Source organism: Sardina pilchardus, chromosome 14 (assembly GCF_963854185.1).
Source record: "Sardina pilchardus chromosome 14, fSarPil1.1, whole genome shotgun sequence".
Classification (NCBI taxonomy): Eukaryota; Metazoa; Chordata; class Actinopteri; order Clupeiformes; family Clupeidae; genus Sardina; species Sardina pilchardus.
The window spans coordinates 12823669-12842999 of record NC_085007.1 but is presented as its reverse complement, the minus strand read 5'-3'; the positions used below and the strand labels follow the sequence as shown (position 1 = coordinate 12842999).

The window sequence follows — 19331 nt, the reverse complement described above, 5'->3', positions numbered from 1 at the left end:
AGAGGTCATCAACAAACAACACTGTCGCTACTGTGACTGCAGTCACCCACCAACTATTTGACATTTCCCCCTTAAGACTATTAATATAAATAATTAGCGTCATTTTGCCCGGGTAACAGTGAAGTGAAAGCTCTGCCTGGCCTATACGGCAATTGTCAGCTAATAATTCTTTTCCGCTTGATAAGCTCTGGTATGAATCGAGGGGCCCATATAAAGGCTGTGCAGGCTGTCTCACAGTTACATGAAGCTTTCATGAGTTGAAATACTTTCTGGGGACGTCTCTGGTGATGTGGCTTTTGTGAAGAAAATCTACCACCCATTTCAGGCTCTCTCAGACAGTGGTTCTATTTCAAGACAAGACACAGAGAGAAAAAAAAACAGGGATATATTTCATTGTTCCACACCAAGTTGAGCCATGGGCGACGAAAATAAGATGATGCCGCGTCCGCTTTTTCTGCGCGAGGACCACTTCCACGACTGGGCGATGCCGAGCCGTCTCTTCAACAGAGAGCTTGAGTTTCCACCTTTCCTGGACAAGAGGGATCTAAACTGGCTGGAGTGGGCGCAGAAGAGGCTGGCGGGGACCTCCTGGCCTGGGTACAGACACGGTCCTGTCATATCGCCTCCGGGATCACACCCGAGCACCAGGGCTCAGTCACAAGTAACCGAGGGAACCTCAGAACTGGTCATTGGCCAAGGGACCTGGAGAGTGTCTCTGGACATCAATCAGTTCACCCCTGAGGACATCACAGTCAGGACAAAGGACGGCTACCTAGAAATAACAGGTACTGGAGATGTTTCCATGGCATGGTGGTCTAACAGCCATGGGTAATACTCTTCTTTCTGGAGCTTTTTTATTCACTTTTCTGTCGCATAATGATGTGAATATATTCCTGATGTTGAAGGTAAACACGAGGAGAGGCAAGATGCACATGGACTGGTTTCACGGTGCTTCAATAGGAAATACAGGTAAATGTTGATTGAACCAGCTCACTTCTTAATGACTGATTTGGTCTGTGTAATAATAGTATTAATTTATGACATTTATGTGGACAAGCTGATTCAGCATGAAGCCAGCAGATATGGATTGATATGTAGAACAAGCAATGGTGTGTGTGTGTGTGTGTGTGTGTGTGTGTGTGTGTGTGTGTGTGTGTGTGTGTGTGTGTGTGTGTGTGTGTGTGTGTGTGTGTGTGTGTGTATGTGTGTGTGTGTGTGTGTGTGTGTGTGTGTGTGTGTCTTACTACAACAGACAGCAAAAGAGACCCATGCACATTAAACAAGAATTTAATTATCATGTGTTACGTAAGGAACATTCTGTTGAATGATTGATTGCACTGTAATTGTCATCATATGTCATCTCTGGTATGTATTGACAGACTGCCAGCTGAAGTGGACACAGAAAACATTGCCTGCTCCGTGTCACCAGGGGGCGTCCTCTCAGTGGAAGCACCACTGCCAGCCTCTGGCACCAGACGTGTAGAAGAAATCGTCATCCCTATTCAGATCCAGCAACAATAGATCACAGTCCTACACTCCTCATCTTTCTCTGACTTTCTCTCCCTCTGATTCTCTCTCTTTCTTACACACACACACACACACACACACACACACACACACGCACAGCCTAACACACTTATGACACACACACATATATATATATATATATATATATATATATATAAAGCTTTGTATGTGTAGTATATTGAATAAATGCTTTGAATATCTCACTTTGAAGATCTCACATATTTTACAACAACAACTTTATTACAGCTACAACAGTGCAAGCACTGGGTGATATACTGTATGAGATATTTTACTGCAATTTCTCCAAACAGTGATTATTACTCTAAGATATAAGATAAGGATAAAGAACCCGTAAGACTGACTGCCTAAAGTAGACTATTTTCTCCAGAAAAGCCAAAATAACCATCACTGCTTAATAAAGTGAACTACACCAGGGGTCATTAAGGGGTCAGTGACAGACAGCTGACCAGCTGACACAGAAAATCACAACATCAAAGCTTTCTGGAGCAAAGGCCCTGTGTGACTAAACGGTGTCAGATTCTCCTCAAAAACAAACACCTTTCAGCTGCCAGGCTACTTGAGAGGGGAACAAAACAGCAGTTGGTCTACTCATGGATTCCTAGAGACAAAGAGTGAAAGAAGGAAAGTGAAAAGGAGATTGAAAGAGTAAGAAAAAGGGACCGTATGCAAGAGAATGAGCAGAAAGCATTTCTCACAGGTCCAGTAGGGGGCGGTAGACAACCACAAATAAAACAAGACAAGAAAAAAAGAGTAGGTGAGAAGATGAGCAGAAAACATTTCTCTTACATCCTGTGGGGGGAGATAGACAACCATGAATGGAGCCACAAACCGCATCAAAGATCCTTAAGGCGTAGCAAGATACGTCGTCGTAGTTCATGTCTATGGGCGCAAAACGGGGATCACTTCCTCTGCATAAAGGGGGTGTGTCATGCGTGTCATTGACGTAGTCATGGGTTTCATCAGGTCCATTTCCACAGGTGTATAAAATCAAGCACTCGATTATCAATGCAATTGCTATCAGTTGCTTGATGATGTTCCAAAATAATCTTGCTGCTCTTTCAAGCCTTCTACATGTATTCATTCTAATATGGAAAATAACACACACAAAGCATGTACACTTTCAATGAATTAAAATAAAAACATCAATGGAATAATGGAAATACATGTATGTCGCTGCTCTCATTAAGTTACCCCAGCACCATCTGATCGTCGTTAGCACAAATCAGGATTTGGTTCAGCTGGCTGGCTAATGTGTTGTCAAGGCAGAGTGTACGTAGCAACCGGCCAACATCAGCAGTAAACAAGAGGGGCACACCTGATATAAAGTCGATTTTCTCCAGACTGGAATGCTCAAAAATGCTAAAAATGTACCTGAAGTGGTCAGAAGGGGTTGAGGGTCATGAAACCGTGCCCAAAAATCACATTCCTTACTCTAGAGAATGGAGATCTTAGCATATACATTAAATTCTGATCTATGTCCATAGACTTCAATGGAACAGTTGCTGCCTCTGCTCTGCATAAAGGGGGATTTTGACCCCCCCTCTTGCGATTCGGGTTCCAGGAAGTGGCTTCTCATGAAGTATCTTGCTCCGCCCTTAATGATCTTTGACCGCATGCAATGATTTGGGCCTCTTCTCATTTGTCTTTTTGTCTATCGTCCCTCCCTCCTTTCCTTCCTTCCTTCCTTCCTTCCTTCCTCCGATCCTAACCCCTCCTTCTAATTAATTTTGTGAAGGAAACGAGGAAGGAATGACAGGAGGATGGAGGAATGAAGGAGAGAACGATATGAGAGATGAGAGATGAGATGGCCTCAGTACTCACGCATCACTTTTAAGAGACGTCAATTACTGATGATGCGGCGAGAGATGAGATGGCCTGCTCCCTCACGCATCACTTTTACAGTGAGAGATGTCAATAGACCTCTGAAGTTCGCCTACAAAAAAGCCACCATCTTTGCCCAAATAAGGAGATCCGGTATCTTGAGATTTTTTCTATGGGAAAATAACATGGGTTTTTTCAATTATCGCACCTGTTAAACTCTCACGGGGATGATGACATTGGAAATGCAGACGTTTTTCGCTACACAGTTTTGTCCACTGACATCTAGTGGATACTGTGATCTTCGGTAGGTGAAGACGGCACAGTTTGATCTTTGCTACCCCAGAGCTAACTTACAATGCAACTTGCCATAGGCAGTTAGCTTCAATTAACTCCCGGATCTCCTTATATGGGCAAAGATGGCAGCTTTGGATCCTTTTTGTAGGCGAACTTCAGAGGTCTATTACTGATGCTAATATAAACAGACATGCAGATAATATAAGCTTCATACCAAAGCCCAAAAATGAACATAGACTCTTCCATCTTATTGACCCTGATAATGAGGTAATGTTTGATAGTTCTCGAGACATGAATGAATACTTATTAAACAATATGTGAAAAAAATAAATAATCATGAGCTTAAAAAAAGTACATACAGTTACATTTAGCCAAAATGATCTTTTTCAAGAGAGCGCTATGTAAGTCTTTTCATACTAAAAACAATACCAAATAGATTTTTTCATCTTAATATAATAATAATAACACTTGGTTATATTTCATTTTGCAGCGTGCGTTTTTCTAAATGACAAAGTAACAGAAACATTATGATGTTTTTGATTGATTTATTTTGTGCAGACACTGCTATTTTCCTCAGCACACAGATCATAAATACGTTCATCACTTAAATCTTTATGTACCCCCCATAGTTTTGTTTTATGTGTCTGCCCTTAAGGCAGGTTTAGACTTGCTGCAGACAACGCGTTCGTGTTCGTATCATGGCTGCCTCGCGTATTTTGCGGTCGTTTGGTGCGTCGGTCGTGCACGTCGTCGCAAGCGAACATGACGCGTCCGCGAGATGCAATACTGATAAGAAAGTAGGGGGCGATCACTCCAAAAAAAGGTGACTGCAAGATGCATTATCGACATTGAAGCTGGGGGCAATCATGAGAGTAAACAATGGCACATGGCCACATCCACATCTGATGTTACTATAGTCTCCCCCTAGTGAAGACCTCCAGTTGGGTGCGTGATGCTGCAGTGAGTCTGTACACAGGACACAGCAGGTCGCACACGGGCGCTTACGCTTACGCTTGGTCTAACTGCAAGTATAATCCCTGCCTTAAACTTGGCCAGTGAACTTGTCTCAAATCTGATGTTTAAAGTTCTGCCTGCAGGGGGCACTGTGGCTCCACGCACTGGTGTGTGTAGGCAGTCAGCCCCTTTGCACAGAAACAGATGTATATTTAGAGTTCTCACCTCCCCCCAGCTACCCCCAGTACCCCACTCTAGTATTTCAAGTAACCCACCACCAGTGTCAACCTTAATAAATTGAAAACATTTTTATTATATTATTGATGGATAGATGTTCTTCTATCATGTATGACACCCTAAACAATCAATTAGTAGTATTTCTAGCTGACAAAAAAGAGATTGCTGTAGTTAAAAACCATAAAGACGTGTGGCTCCGGCATCCAGGATGCAATGTGATATTGTGGGAATTTTCTGTGGGCAGACTTAGTGGTGGTGGTGCGATGGCAGCAACGCACCACTCTTGACAGCTGCTAATACTGTAAAAACAGATGGCGTGACCCGACTACCCCCTTCCCAGCAGCAGGCCTTACAAACCGAGAGGATGAGCAGAAAACATTTCTCTTACGTCCTGTGAGGGGAGATGGACAACCATGAATGGAGCCACAAACAGCATGCAATGATTTGGGCCTCTTCTCATTTGTCTTTTTGTCTATCGTCCCTCCCTCCTTTCCTTCCTTCCTTCCTTCCTCCGATCCTAACCCCTCCTTCTAATTAATTTTGTGAAGGAAACGAGAAAGGAACGACAGGAGGATGGAGGAATGAAGGAGAGAACGATATGAGAGATGAGATGGCCTGCTCACTCATGCATCACTTTTAAGAGACGTCAATTACTGATGATGCGGCACATCACCTCCTAGGCTAAAGTAAACAGACATGCAATATAAGCTTTATACCAAAGCCCAAAAATGAACATGGACTCTTCCCTCTTATTGACTCTGATAATGACGTAATGTTTGATAGTTCTCGAGACATGAATGAATACTTATTAAACAATGTGTGAAAAAAATAAATAATCATGAGCTTAAAAAAAAGTTTGCATGGTAGTTCATGATCATTCCAGCATATAAAGGTATTTTTTGATCTGCTAGTTTCTTGACACAAATAAATCCCTATGGACTTGTTTGAAACTGAAAGTTGCCAGACGTGGGAGGGAATATTTTACCTTGCCATCTTGGACCAATGAGAATGCGTATCCGATGTGTATCGGGCCTTCCACCTTCCTCCTTTCTCCTCAGTCTTGCCTCCTCTGCAGTTAGATGGAAGAGACGTCAAAGAAATCCAACTTTTGTTACAGTAATCCTGAAAACAAGCAAAGTTGTCTGCCAGTGCGTTGAATAAATTTGTTGCGGTAAAACTCCTTGAAATAAGTCAAAGTGTTCTTACATTTAGCCAAAATGATCTTTTTCAAGAGAGCGCTATGTAAGTCTTTTCATACTAAAAAACAATACCAAATAGATTTTTTCATCTTACAGTAATATAATAATAATAATAACACTTGGTTAGATTTCATTTTGCAGCGTGCGTTTTTCTAAATGACAAAGTAACAGAAGCATTATGATCCTTTTGATTGATTTATTTTGTGCTGACACTGCTATTTTCCTTCAGCACACAGATCATAAATACATTCATCACTGAAATCTATTATGGACCCCCCATAGTTTTGTTTTATGTGTCTGCCCTCAAAGCTGGCCTGTGAACTTGGCTCAAATCTGATGTTAAAAGTTCTGCCTGCAGGGGGCACTGTGGCTCCACGCACTGGTGTGTGTAGGCAGTCAGCCCCTCAGCACAGAAACAGATGTATATTTAGAGTTCTCACCTCCCCCCAGCTTCCCCCAGTACCCCACTCTAGTATTTCAAGTAACCCACCACCAGTGTCAACCTTAATAAATTAAAGAAAACGTGATTATATTATTGATGGATAGATGTTCTTCTATCATGTATGACACCCCTAAACAATCAATTAGTAGAGTATTTCTAGCTGACAAAAAAGAGATTGCTGTAGTTAAAAACCATAAAGACGTGTGGCTCCGGCATCCAGGATGCAATGTGATATTGTGGGAATTTTCTGTGGGCAGACTTAGTGGTGGTGGTGCGATGGCAGGCAGCAACGCACCATTCTTAACAGCTGCTGATAAAAACAGATGGTGTGACCCGACTACCCCCTTCCCAGCAGCAGGCCTTACAAACCGAGAGGATGAGGAGAAAGCATTTTTCTCACGTCCTGATGGGAGAGATAGACAACCATGAATCGAGCCACAAAGGCAGCATGCAATCGCCTGCTCGCACTTGTATTCAACCAGGAAGTGGTTCTTTCTCTGTCAGTCACAAATAAAAGGTTATTTCGATATCACTAAACATGCACGGCCAACAGTGGTGGACACTACTTGAGTAAATGTACTCAATTACTGTACTTAAGTCATTTATTCATGTATCTGTATTTTACTTGAGTATTTCAATTTGGCTAAACTTTTTACTTTTACTCCACTACATTTCTAGGCCAAATATCTCACTTATTACTACACTACATTTTGTGATAGCTGAAGTATAGCTGAAGTTCCTTTTGGAATAAAGACCATATCCATTATTTACTGTACCTTGTTGACCTCTTTTCACAATATCGATGTTACCATACCTAGCCTCATGAAGCCATCGAACAAATGATGATAGACAATGATAGAGAGATATACTGTACAATGATAGACAATCTGACACTATCAAACACAAAAAGGGAACGTCTTTGATTTGGTCAGAAAGTGTAAAGCACTCAACAAAGCAAAAACTGGTTCCTTTGAAGTATAGGATCACATACATTTGCTTGTAGCTCTTTCTACATACAACAATTGAAGGAGAAAGGCTCAATGAATGCCTATGGCTGTGCCGAATCATTTCAACAATAGTAAACGCAACTGTCATAATACATTTCAGGACCTTTACTTTTGCAATTGAAGGCAAGTACTTGTGTACTTCCACTCAAGTGGAAATGTAAAAGGAGGACTTCTGCATTTACTGGAGTAACATTTACCCATGTGTATCTCTACTTTCACTCAAGTACAGGATTTGTGTACTTCGTCCACCACTGACAGCCAATAGCAGAAATGTAATGATCCATTTGATTGATTTATGTTGTGTAGACACTGCTATTCTCCTTCAGCACACAGATCATAAAACGCTCATCTCTGAAATCTATTATGGACCCCCCATAGTTTTGTTTTATGTGTCTGCCCTTAAAACTGGCCTGTGAACTTGGCTCAAGTCTGACGTTTAAAGTTCTGCCTGCAGGGGGCACTGTGGCTCCACGGACTAGTGTGTGTAGGCAGTCAGCCCCTCAGCACAGAAACAGATGTATATTTAGAGTTCTCACCTCCCCCCAGCTTCTGATGACACCTAGTACCCCAATCTAGTATTTCAAGTAACCCACCACCAGTGTCAACCTTAATAAATCATGATTAGGCTATATTATTGATGAATATGTGTTATTATCATGTATGACAGCCTGTACAATCAATTGATTGCATTTCTCAGTCACAAAAAGAGATTGTTGTAGTCAAAAGCAATAAAGACGCGTGGTTCCGGCATTTAAGATGCAATGTGATATGGGAATTTTCTGTCACAGACTGGTTGTGTGGCGGCAACAGCAAAGCACCGTTCTTGACAGCTGCTACAAAAACAGATGGCGTGACCCGACTACCCCCTTCCCAGCAGCAGGCCTTACAAACAGTTCCCAAATAAATCACTGCACCGTGCATGTACAGGCATGCAGAAGTTTTATCCAATTAAAGGATGAATGTAGTGGCCACACAGATACTTTTCATGGGGGGCAAAAATAAACAATCCTTTCATGGTTTTGGTAGTAATAGCACACACAAAAGATTAGACAACCCATGCACAAAGTGTCCTGTTCCTCACAGAGCGTGTCTGTGCTAAATGTGGCCCAAACCATAAACAGAAGTGTGACCGTACTTGCCCTCCAAATGCTCTTAACATATGCTGTTCACTGGTAACCATTTTTAACTCTAAGAAATGTTCCCTTTGAAAGGGGTGTGTTTTTGCAATAAACAGGATTTTATAGAAACAAATTTAGTGCTTTACAATGAGGTAAAAAATTACAATCAAATTATCGAATCTATATCTCTATACGTGTGAAATGAACAAAAACTAAAACCTAAAAGAAAGCTATTCCGGCTAAGCAATAGCAAGTTAAATGTCCAAAGGAGTAGTTTCACAATCAGTGTAAGCACTTTGTTTTATAGGGGTACAAATGAAAACTTCTTGGAATGCACTTCTGGAAAAGGCCTGATCCTGCTGGTGATATGCTAACAGAACCAGGCCTTTCCCTTGGGCCTTCAGCAAGATAGTATGCAGGGTATATGGACAATCAATCTGGGATGTCCTTTTCCTTGGCTTGTACACACTGATAATTTGATTAAATAGACAAAAAGCTAGGGTATGTAAACAGTATGTATGACAATGCTTTAATCCACAATATCGAGGGTGGGGCAACTCACTGGCCAGTCATGAGTTGTTAGTATTTGTTGGTTGTTGAACAAAAATGGGAAAACAAAATGTCATGTGAAGATCTCATGTTTTATGAACTCAAAAAAAAAAATGCTCCATCATTTCTCCAAGTTCACTTCTCGCATACAGTACCTTGTGATAGGCTATGTTCATAATCTACTACAATTTAAAATGTTCTATCTTTGAGATCCACGAGTTCCAGGATATATTCATGATTTTGTTTAGCATTTTCTAGATGTTCTGTCGCATGCAACTAACTGTACTGTGTACAGTAAATACCAACCATTCTGCAGAATTCAGTCAATGTTGAGGATTTTAAATGGTTAATCCTGATGCAAAAAAAATCCAAGAGGGTGTCACTTCAGCCTTGCACATTTGACCGCAAATGAACTGGCTCCAGTTTCAGGGAAGAGATGCTTATCCTTATTCAATTTGTGCATGCAGCGACAAACGTCTAAAGTGTCTGTCCTGGATTTAGGCCCTGGGACATTCCCAAATAGGCCATGCAGTGACTTTCCTAACTGCGGAGGAGGAGGATTCCTGAGAAATGTTCCCTGGCTGAGATCACCTGACAAATGCCGAGGCGCATCTGATGTCAGGAAGATGTCAAGCTGTGGACAAGTTTCCATGGCCAGTGAAACTCAAGACTAGCCGCGCTTCATGGCCATGTTTGAGAGACTGTCTGAAATAGTGCGAGATCCCTCATCACTGGGGGGCTGCCCAGTGGCACCGGGTATAGCGTGTGCTGCTGAAGTAGTCAACTCAAGATTAACGGCGCCTGGGGATATTACTCCAATGAACTTGTCAGCAGAGTATCAATTCATCAGAGTTAAACCAGAGGAGATATGTGTAACGGGAGCAGGCTTGACTGTTATCATGAGAGACAAGGGTTTAAGTTCACTATTTTCAAACATGACAGGGATTTGGAATTGCTCTCACTGTGCACTGAGGAAAATGTGGACCTGAATCAACATGAAATACCAGCTGAACAAATAAATGGCTCCTCAACACTTCTTGAAGGCTTTAATAGCCTGCACTACTGTTTGAGTGATGCTGCAAATGTGTGGCAGGAAAATATGTTTATAACCTTTTAACAAAATAACATAACAGCTGGAGATAAATATGAAAGAAACACAGGAGTTTCAACAAAACAATCTATCTAGCATGATTTAATTATAGTTGAGAGGTATTTCTTGCATCTTTACAATTATTTTTCCTGTAGCCTACAATTAATTCATTACTTTTATGGATGCCTGGAGAGGTCTTTTTAATTTAGGGCTGTTGAGTGCACATGTCTCCAAGGTACTTTTGCTGTGACCCTTTAGCTGTGCCACTGTCCGCCACTAGGAGGCACCCTACACTAGGACGTCCCTTTCCTTTGAGGTCAGTAGAAGAGTCTCACTAAAATAGCCCTTCTCAAGCAGGGGTGGATTACTGAATATTGGGCCTACTGGGCCTACAGTAGGCCCAGGGGGGCCTGAAGCCAAGCCTCTGCGTGAAGTTGCTTCTGTGTTCTCCACCCCAAATATCTAAATGGAGCCCACCAATCAAATAACACTATGTGTGATAATGATGCTTTCTAAGAATCTGTTGGTCGTTATGTCAGATTTCTGTCAATCTGTCCATTCCTGTTTTTTGGCTAGATATTTATTCACTGTATTTCTTTCATTTGACTAGCAATACTACAGTAAAACTGACAGACAAGTAATCTGTAATTTTCTATCAATCTGTTTTTTTTTTTTTTTTGCATAAATGAACAAAACTATCAGTTTTGCAAAAAGCCATACAACTCCCACTGTGCTGTTGAAATGATTATTATTATTTTTACATTTGTGCAGCCTATAGGCCTACTTTGTTTGTGAAGACCGCAATGGTAATGATGTAAGCATCCATTGCTCCATCCACTGCTAATAAAACATATCATGTTAATAAGGATAAACTGCAAAATCACTCAAAACTCTTCACTCTGTTTGGTTACACTTTACTTGAAGGCGTCTGCATCTACTTAATGAGTGACAAGTGTCATTCTGTTTTTGTCATGACAAGTTAGAGTTAGAGTACAAGTTAGGGTTAGGGTCACGTGTTATGACAGTGTGTCATACCCTCCAGTAAATGTTACCCCATTTAAAGTACAGTAACAAAGGAATAGCACACACTCTTCTCTATGCGTGCATCTCCAATTATTTTTGCCTGTAAAAGCATCACCTTTTTCTCGATTAGGCTACTCCAGTTTCATTCCTCTCCAAATAACCAGCCATAGAGGCAGTCGCCACGCTACAGACATGCCATGTCGGCCTCTTGCGCCCTGCCTGCGTGGCGTGAGTGCGGCCAGAGAGGGTTAAAGCGGTCAGTAATGAAGGATCTTTGATGCGGCGTTTCTGTTGCATGTCACTTGCGTAGCGGCTGCGTGACATTGAAATATAAGCGTTGGTCCCATATAGCATGCGTACAGTACGTTTTCAGCGCAGCTCGAACTGCGCCTGAGACGTGCTTGTCACGCATGCAGCGTGTAGGCTTCACTCTAACCTGTTAACAAGGAACCGAAATAAAAATATCACACAGCTGACGCACTCACGCCACGCAGGCAGTGTGGAAGAGGCCTAGCCTGCGGTAGGCGACTATCAAATTTCACCTTTTCAGCGTGGTAGGGGATATAACTTCGGAAAAACTTTGTTGTTGGTTAAATGCATAATGACACATAGGCCTGTAGCAACTGAACACATGTTGTTTTCCTTCCTGACTGACGCAACTTTCCATTGCGATGGAGCGCCTTACAAAACACTGCTATGATGCCATCAATATCTAGTATGATGCCATCAACAATGTTTGACAAATCTAAGCAAAATCATACCAAACGAAGGACATTTTCTCGTAATCAGAAGCTTTCAGTGACCAGTTCCATACTCCAGTGTGGATGTGGTTGGGGTTGAGTATGGCTCAACAGATTTGTTGAACCATACCCAAATTCATCTTCTCCCCAAGGCTATACACTTTTCAACATATTCAAAAATTCATTCACATTACAGAATTCTGACACCACTTAAAGCACAAAAAAAAATTAAATCAATCAATCAATCAATCAATCAATCAATTAATTAATTAACCCTAACCAGCTTGAAATATAGTTTGATGTGTCAGTCAGACATACTGTAAGTGTGGTAAAGGTTGCCAGAAGGAGAAGGCGAAGGAGAGAAGAGAAGGATGCATCATCTTTTTGACCTTTGGCCAAAACTACTAGCACTTCATAGCCAAAGGTTAGTTCCTTCATTTCACACCAAAAGTTGACAGAATGTTGGGATGATTGTCAATTCATCACAGTGTTTATGTATAGTGTATAGACTTGTGTAATCTTATGATTCCCTAATATGGTTTATTGTAGGCTTTATTATCCAATCAGAGGTTTAAATAAAGGTGCTAATATCAATTTCTAATAAAGGTGTACTCTAATTTAATCACAAACTGATTGACAGAACGTCATGTTTCCGAGTGAGTGTTGCCAACGCATGTGTCCACTAATTGATTCGTGGACTCTTGTATAGGCCTATGCCATATGAGAAATGTGTCACACCAAATATAGCTTGGAGGTGCTAGCCATCATAATAGTTCTGTTATACTTAACAGCGTGAGTCCACAGGGTCTGTGGACTGACTCAGCCAAAGACATCTAATTGATTTAAGAACTATTTCCAGCAGAGTATTTTTACTTAATGATTTCTAAGTTACAGTTACAGTCCAAGTATTACAATATGTATAAATGCACAATGGAATAACATGTCATCATTCTCAACTAAAATAAATAAGTACAGGCCACTAAGATTTAAGCAACAAACGAGTAACTGCCATCTGAACCAGAAACAATTTGAAAGTATGCCATATACAGTATACTGAGCAAAACTCTGTTCACATAAATGTCAAATGACACACAATAGTATCACTTTACAGTAATTGCATTACTTCTAAGTTGAACAGGATATTCTCTCAATGTTATAAAATGGAAAATAGAAAATACTGTAAAAACATCCAGTTCAAATTCAACATCAGGACCCATATTAGGAAATCAATGCACCAAAAGTAAGAACACCTTTCGTTGCTGAGGTTCAAGTGAAATGTGAAAATGTCCTCTCATATGGCACCTTTTGCACTCATGCAGCCCAATATCATCACAGGAGTCACTGAAAGGGAAACGCCTTACCCCATGGGAGCCTGGGCCAAGTTCACGCCAGACATGTTAGACCCAATCTGAATTGAACTAATCTATCTGGGTCTTGATCTATCTATTTAATCTATCAGACCAAAGAATGTGCTCCTAACATTAAATATTAGGATTTGTCATATTCTTTAATCTTTAGCCAAGTTTAATCTGGCAATTTTGTTCCAGAAAGGCATTTAATTCAGACGGGGTCCATCATGTCCATGTGAATCATTCATTGTTCCTACGGTGAAATTCATTGTCCCTACAGCGAGTGCCACGTGAGTACAAAAGATGTAAGGTGAAGTGGTTGCTGTGATCTTGTTAATACCTTGCTCTGAAGTTCCACAGACAGTAAGCACTTTACATAAAAGGCTAGACAGGCTAGACACTCTACACCACCAAATGTGAATGTAGTTACCACATCTTAAATTAGACTGACTGATTGGCATTTCCATATTGGAAACCGTTAATATACTGCTAATGCTAACAATAAAAGGCTTTAGCAAAATTTGGCAAGGAAGTTGATGAGGAAAATCATCACACGCAGTCTGATTTTTATTTACTTTTTAGACATAATTTACTTTATTTTTTCATACATTTCATGTAGGCCCATGTACAGTATTTATATATTGTATATGTCTAGTCCTTGAGTACAAGAAAACTTCAGTGGAAATCTCCATTGAAAAAGTACTATAGGCCTACCTACTAGGCCTATAGGCCTATACTATTCATACTATAATAAGCTAAATCCATGTGTGGTTAACTGGACATTAATGTTTGATATTTATGCATGCATCAATTTACAACTTCACAAATCTTTACATAGTGAAACACTACACACTGTAAATCATAATTTGCCACACAGATATGTTTAGGCAGCTAGTTCTTGCCGATTGAGATATCTGCCTGTAATAGCAGGCAACAGTAATAAAATGAAATATATGGCTTGCTACAAACGATGACAGCAGTTGAGAATACAGCAGTTAAGGAGGTGAACTTTCAAAATGACAAGGATGCAGATATATAAATAGCCAGCACAACGTGAAAGGGAATATTCTGGCACTTAAAAGAGGGCAGTTTGCGGCTACTGTGTAAATCTTGAAGAAATGACAGTGCAGGCTGTGGACTTTTTTCAAATTCTTTTCAAGAATAGTGAATTAATGTTATCATGAATTACAATGTTATTGTGAATTTTGTATTTAAATGGAAGAAACACATGGCAATGAATGGTATTTAATCTTTGTTTATTTGGTAAAAATGTAACGTGAATCAGTATAGCGATTGCCAAGAGCTACAGACAGATCAATCTTAACATTCGGTAAGAGTGTGAAATATTTTTTTGCTTAGTGGCTAGATGGGTGTCGATTCTTGTTTTCTCTCTAGCAAGTCTTGTTAGAGAGAAACAAGTCTCTGCCATCAAACCTGTTAAATGTATTTTTAGCTGGGTCCCATGTCAGTTCTGCCAGATTGTGGAGATACATACAACCATGAATGAAAATCCATTTATGAATGAAGCTTAAATGTCTCTGAGATGAATCTGAAATCATCTCTGCCCTTTGGCAAGCCTGATTTTTGGAAGCTTGACTGCGTGATTTACCTCATCTTGAAATCTGTCTGGCTTTCACCAAGGGAGAGTAATGGGCTAAAAATGCATTGCCGTTCCAGACCTAAATTTGTTTCTCTTCCGTGGCAGACGCTCAGCGTCTACCCCTTGGTCACTTGTTACTTGCCAACTGGAACACATAGCTGTTTGCCACAAAATCTACTCAGATTTTTATTACCACACTTCACCTCATCAGGCCTAGATTAGGCCAAGATTCATTGAAGCATTAGCAGCATGCTTTCAGGAGAGTTAGCCACAGTTAGCTCCCTTATATTCTAGCTGACTGCCATCAGGCATTGGTTCCCTGGTATTCTAGCTGGCTGCCATCAGGTATTTGCTCCCTTGTATTCTAGCTGGCTGACATCAGGCACTGCAATGTTTGGCTTTCCACTGAGCTACTTCACTCGCAGGCATCACACTGGAGATGACAAACCGTTAGCGACAAATTGTAACACACTTAAACTGACATTGATGAGCTTTGCATTACGCTCTGGAAGTTGAACCAAGTTCAACACTGTCACCAGCGGTGCCAACCTTGTTCTGGTCCTTGATTATGATTGGCTGAATCATGTTTTGCACAAACACACCTTGACCGAATTTCATTATATTACAGTGTTATTCTGATATTCTAATAGAGGAGGTATATTTTTGGTGGAGGAATGATTATGATTGTTGCAACATTGTTGTAATGAAGAAAAAATAAGGCTTTATGAAAAATAAAGGCTTTTTAAAGTTAGTAAGCAGTGTGCCTTTGAAACTCTTGAAAGGCACTTGAAACTTACTATATACAGAAGAGACTGTTAAGTTGAAGTTATAGTCTAAATCCCCAAGTGATTGAATATCCTTGATACCAAAGAGCACCTGTTTAAGACAATTGGTGAAGAAGCACTCCTGACCACCAACCTGTTTGGGTCCTGAGTTTTTAATGATTATCTATGAATTGCCAGATATACAGTATGTAGTAGCCATTATAGATATAAGCAATACGCAATAAGCTACTGGAGTCCATAGGTTACACTGATTTTAGCTAAGAGCTAACAGCTAAGGGGGACTCCGCTTGTGCGTCATGCCAAACAATGCCCCTTATCTGTTCTAAAATCAGTGTAACCTACGGCCTCTCAGGGTTTATTGCTTAAGTAAACCCAAATAGGAAATCGACCGCTTGCTGCTGGTCAGTGATCACCATCTTAACTTGGCACTGTAATCCCACTTCAGCTTGAACTTGACTTTTTAAAAGTATATATATTTTTTGCATTTATTATGATAGGACAGCGAAGAAACTGATATGAAGCAAGTGGGATGAGACTGGGCAGATTCAGACTGAACCCAGGTCCCTGGGCAGCCAGACCCAAATCTGGTAGAGACTCTGTAGCTAGTTGTGCCACTGCGCCCTTGTCCTTGACCTTGACCATTGCCCCCCTGTTTAGTCTCAGACTACTTTCTAAGAGCCACAGTTGGCTGTGGTAGACAGACTTCAGTTTCTGTGAGTTTTTCTCTCTCATCTCCAACAGCTGAAGTTGGAAGAAAGTTTAATGAACTACAAGTTTGGATTAGGACTCATCATTGTGAAGTACTGTGTTGCATGAAAGGACAAACTCCTCTATTGAGACAAAAAGTCCATTTGACTTTTTACAAGCCATAGTGCTGTAGCCCTACAACACACATCTCCCGAACTTTTTTCGCATTATGATCGGTCGATGGGACCCAGTTATAAACGGGTCACAAGTGTCATATATTGCAGTCATGTTAGTGGCTGAGTTTCCATTCAGCTCATATACATGGTCTATGCATATTCATTAAACTTCATCTCAGGAATGTGTACAGTATAATACATCTGCATTCTTCCACTGTGGTTAAGGTAAAAATGGACATTCTCCTAATCTAGAAAAGAGTTCTGATCAGCTGTGGGATGAAAACATTCAAACAAAACAGAGAGTTAGCTTTCCCCTCCCTCCCCTTTTCTCCCGTGCAATCTCGTCTGGAAAAGTTCATGTTTCATGGTCAAGGCTGCATCAGGCTGTTTTTGTTGCCATTTTTGGACCCTGGGCTATCTACAGAGACTGCATTTTTTACAGTGATTCAGGGGATAGGCAACAAGGAGATTGTGAGGAGATGTTTGCTGTATGTAACAAAAATGTTTCCATTTAGAAACCGCGTAACATTGCTTAGAGCACCTTTAAATAATATGTCAAGTCTTAATCAAAACAAGCCACAATTTGGTTTTGGTTACAGATGTTTAAAATAGACTCTTCTTGAGTTTCCATACGTAGTGTGTATTCTTATCCGCCATTTGTACCAGTTGTTAACCTATTAACCTTATTAGTTTAGGCATGAAGTCTTTAAAAGTTACCATGCCAGAAAAAGACTGTAAATTAAATTCACAGAACCACACTGACTGACATCTGTAGATTTATGACACAGTAATGTACATGTTTCTATGTTTCAATCAGATAAATGGAATGCTGAATTGAAATGACTATCAAGACTGGTTCATGTCATTGTAAAGTAATGTGGTTTGATAAACCGGACACCTCTGACTCCTCCTTTTTTACAGGGATACTGTTTTATCATGTCTCCTTTCCAGACATTTCATTCACTCTGTGCCGTACAAATGCAGCTAACAACCTAGAAAGAACAGGACTCATATTGTCTGGCCATAGTACAGTACAATGCTATGCTACAATGCAAAACTAGGTCTACCATCCAGCAATCAGTGTCAGAGTGAACATGCTGTGAAATCGCTGTTGAAGAAATCTCTTTTCTCCATTTGGATTTGACTCATCTTGTTATTTTGCCTTTTAGTCTGATTCCCTGACAAAGATAAAAGCAAATTTTGATAGCCAATTGTGTGACTGTATTTCACCTTACAAGTTCTCCTGTAAGGCCTGTGGTTTTTGTTAAAGCAGCTGAACCTCTGTTGCTGAAGAGCACCTTTTATACTATTTTGATATAAGCATACCATTCCACAGTTTGTAATGTCTTTGTCCTTGTCAAAAACAAATGTCAGGTGACATTCAAAATACTAATCTAGATCTCATTAGATTTGTGTTTGTCAGACACTCAAACAGTGACCTGTACATATATGCACACGTTTTGGATTTTACAGGCATGCAACTCATTCTTAACACCTTTCTGTCAAAGCATCATTATGGGTAGTTGAATGTGACCTAAATTAAACAGTCTCACTTTCTCTCATTTTTACAAGCCTGTGTAGGAGACTGTTGTGAAACAGCCAGGGGGAATGGTCTTACCACTTGTGATCTGGGTATTACTCTTCCTCCTTCTGCTTCCTGATTCAGTTCAGCCCCAGCTCAAGGGAAACAGGTGGCTTAAGGGTGCTCATTCTTTTTAATTTGTTAGCCACGTGGGGAATCCCTTGGGCATGCAGAAGCTAGGTTTTAGTGCAGCTGCCCGAATCAGTCATTCACAGATTAACCCAACCCAAGTCTAGCTCTCCACTTTCCTTTATGTTACGTGTCAGGGAGTGTGGTATATAGTTTCAAACTTTAACCATGTGAGATATAAGTTACAGCATGGTATTACTGTGCCCAACACCATTATTATGCATTGATAGACCAGCATAACAATGGCTCTAAGCTCTGTTGAGAGTGAATATCTGAAATGCCCACATATCAAGCTTAGATATACAGCTTCCAGTTCTGCATAGTGTTTATAACCATTATACTGATGACATAAAAAACAAATATAAAGACAAGTTTCAGGAGGAGACCATGAGAGGTATGGTATCAAGGGAGAACAGTAAATAATCAAAATGGCATTGGTTTACACTGATTGAAGTAACATTCCAATATTTTAATATTGTTTAAAATATATCATGTAATGAAATATTAAGAGCTAGGGAGTGAGTGAAAATGACAATATTTTGTCAGCATCATTTGCCTCTGTTCACGTTTAGCCAGTTGAAAATAATTACATAGGCAGAAGCCGTTAACAAATATGGGCCATTAAAATCTACTGGAGTGATGACATGATTTATCTCAGATTTTGAAGTGGGTCATAAAAGCATGTTCTAAAAGTCAACACTAGAATGGGAAACACTAACAAGGTCGGAATACTTAAAATATCTGTAGACTGTAAAAGCCTCTCAAGGATCAGTCATTCCAGAATGAGTTAGAGGAGTTGGCTCAGGCCACATAGAGCTTGGCATTTGACAGTGGGCTGGGCAGTTAAAGTGCAAGCAACGTAAAGAGAAGTCCAAAAAGCAAATTACCCCTTCATGTAATGGCATACCTCGCAGCCATGGAATGTTGTCATGTATTTACCAGCTGTACTCTTGCCAACCCTCAATGCTTGTTGTGTATGTGTGTGTGCGCTGGCATGTGTG

The 19331-nt window shown here is 40.5% G+C and overlaps 1 protein-coding gene across 1 annotated transcript; it reads left to right on the top strand.

The window, feature by feature from the left end:
• The first annotated feature begins 114 nt into the window (after nucleotides 1–114).
• LOC134101149 (heat shock protein beta-1-like) lies at nucleotides 115–1619 on the top strand. Its single transcript, XM_062554734.1, has 3 exons — nucleotides 115–785; nucleotides 906–969; nucleotides 1380–1619. The coding sequence occupies exons 1-3, from the start codon at nucleotides 416–418 to the stop codon at nucleotides 1519–1521; spliced, it is 576 nt and encodes a 191-aa protein (XP_062410718.1). The 5' UTR covers nucleotides 115–415; the 3' UTR covers nucleotides 1522–1619.
• Nucleotides 1620–19331: the final 17712 nt, after the last annotated feature.

Bases quoted from the DNA above. Each gene is read 5' to 3' on its own strand.
- LOC134101149 (XM_062554734.1), top strand. From the start codon at position 416: ATGGGCGACGAAAATAAGATGATGCCGCGTCCGCTTTTTCTGCGCGAG. The intron at 786-905 runs GTACTGGAGATG...CTGATGTTGAAG, and splicing joins CGGCTACCTAGAAATAACAG to GTAAACACGAGGAGAGGCAA. The intron at 970-1,379 runs GTAAATGTTGAT...ATGTATTGACAG, and splicing joins TGCTTCAATAGGAAATACAG to ACTGCCAGCTGAAGTGGACA.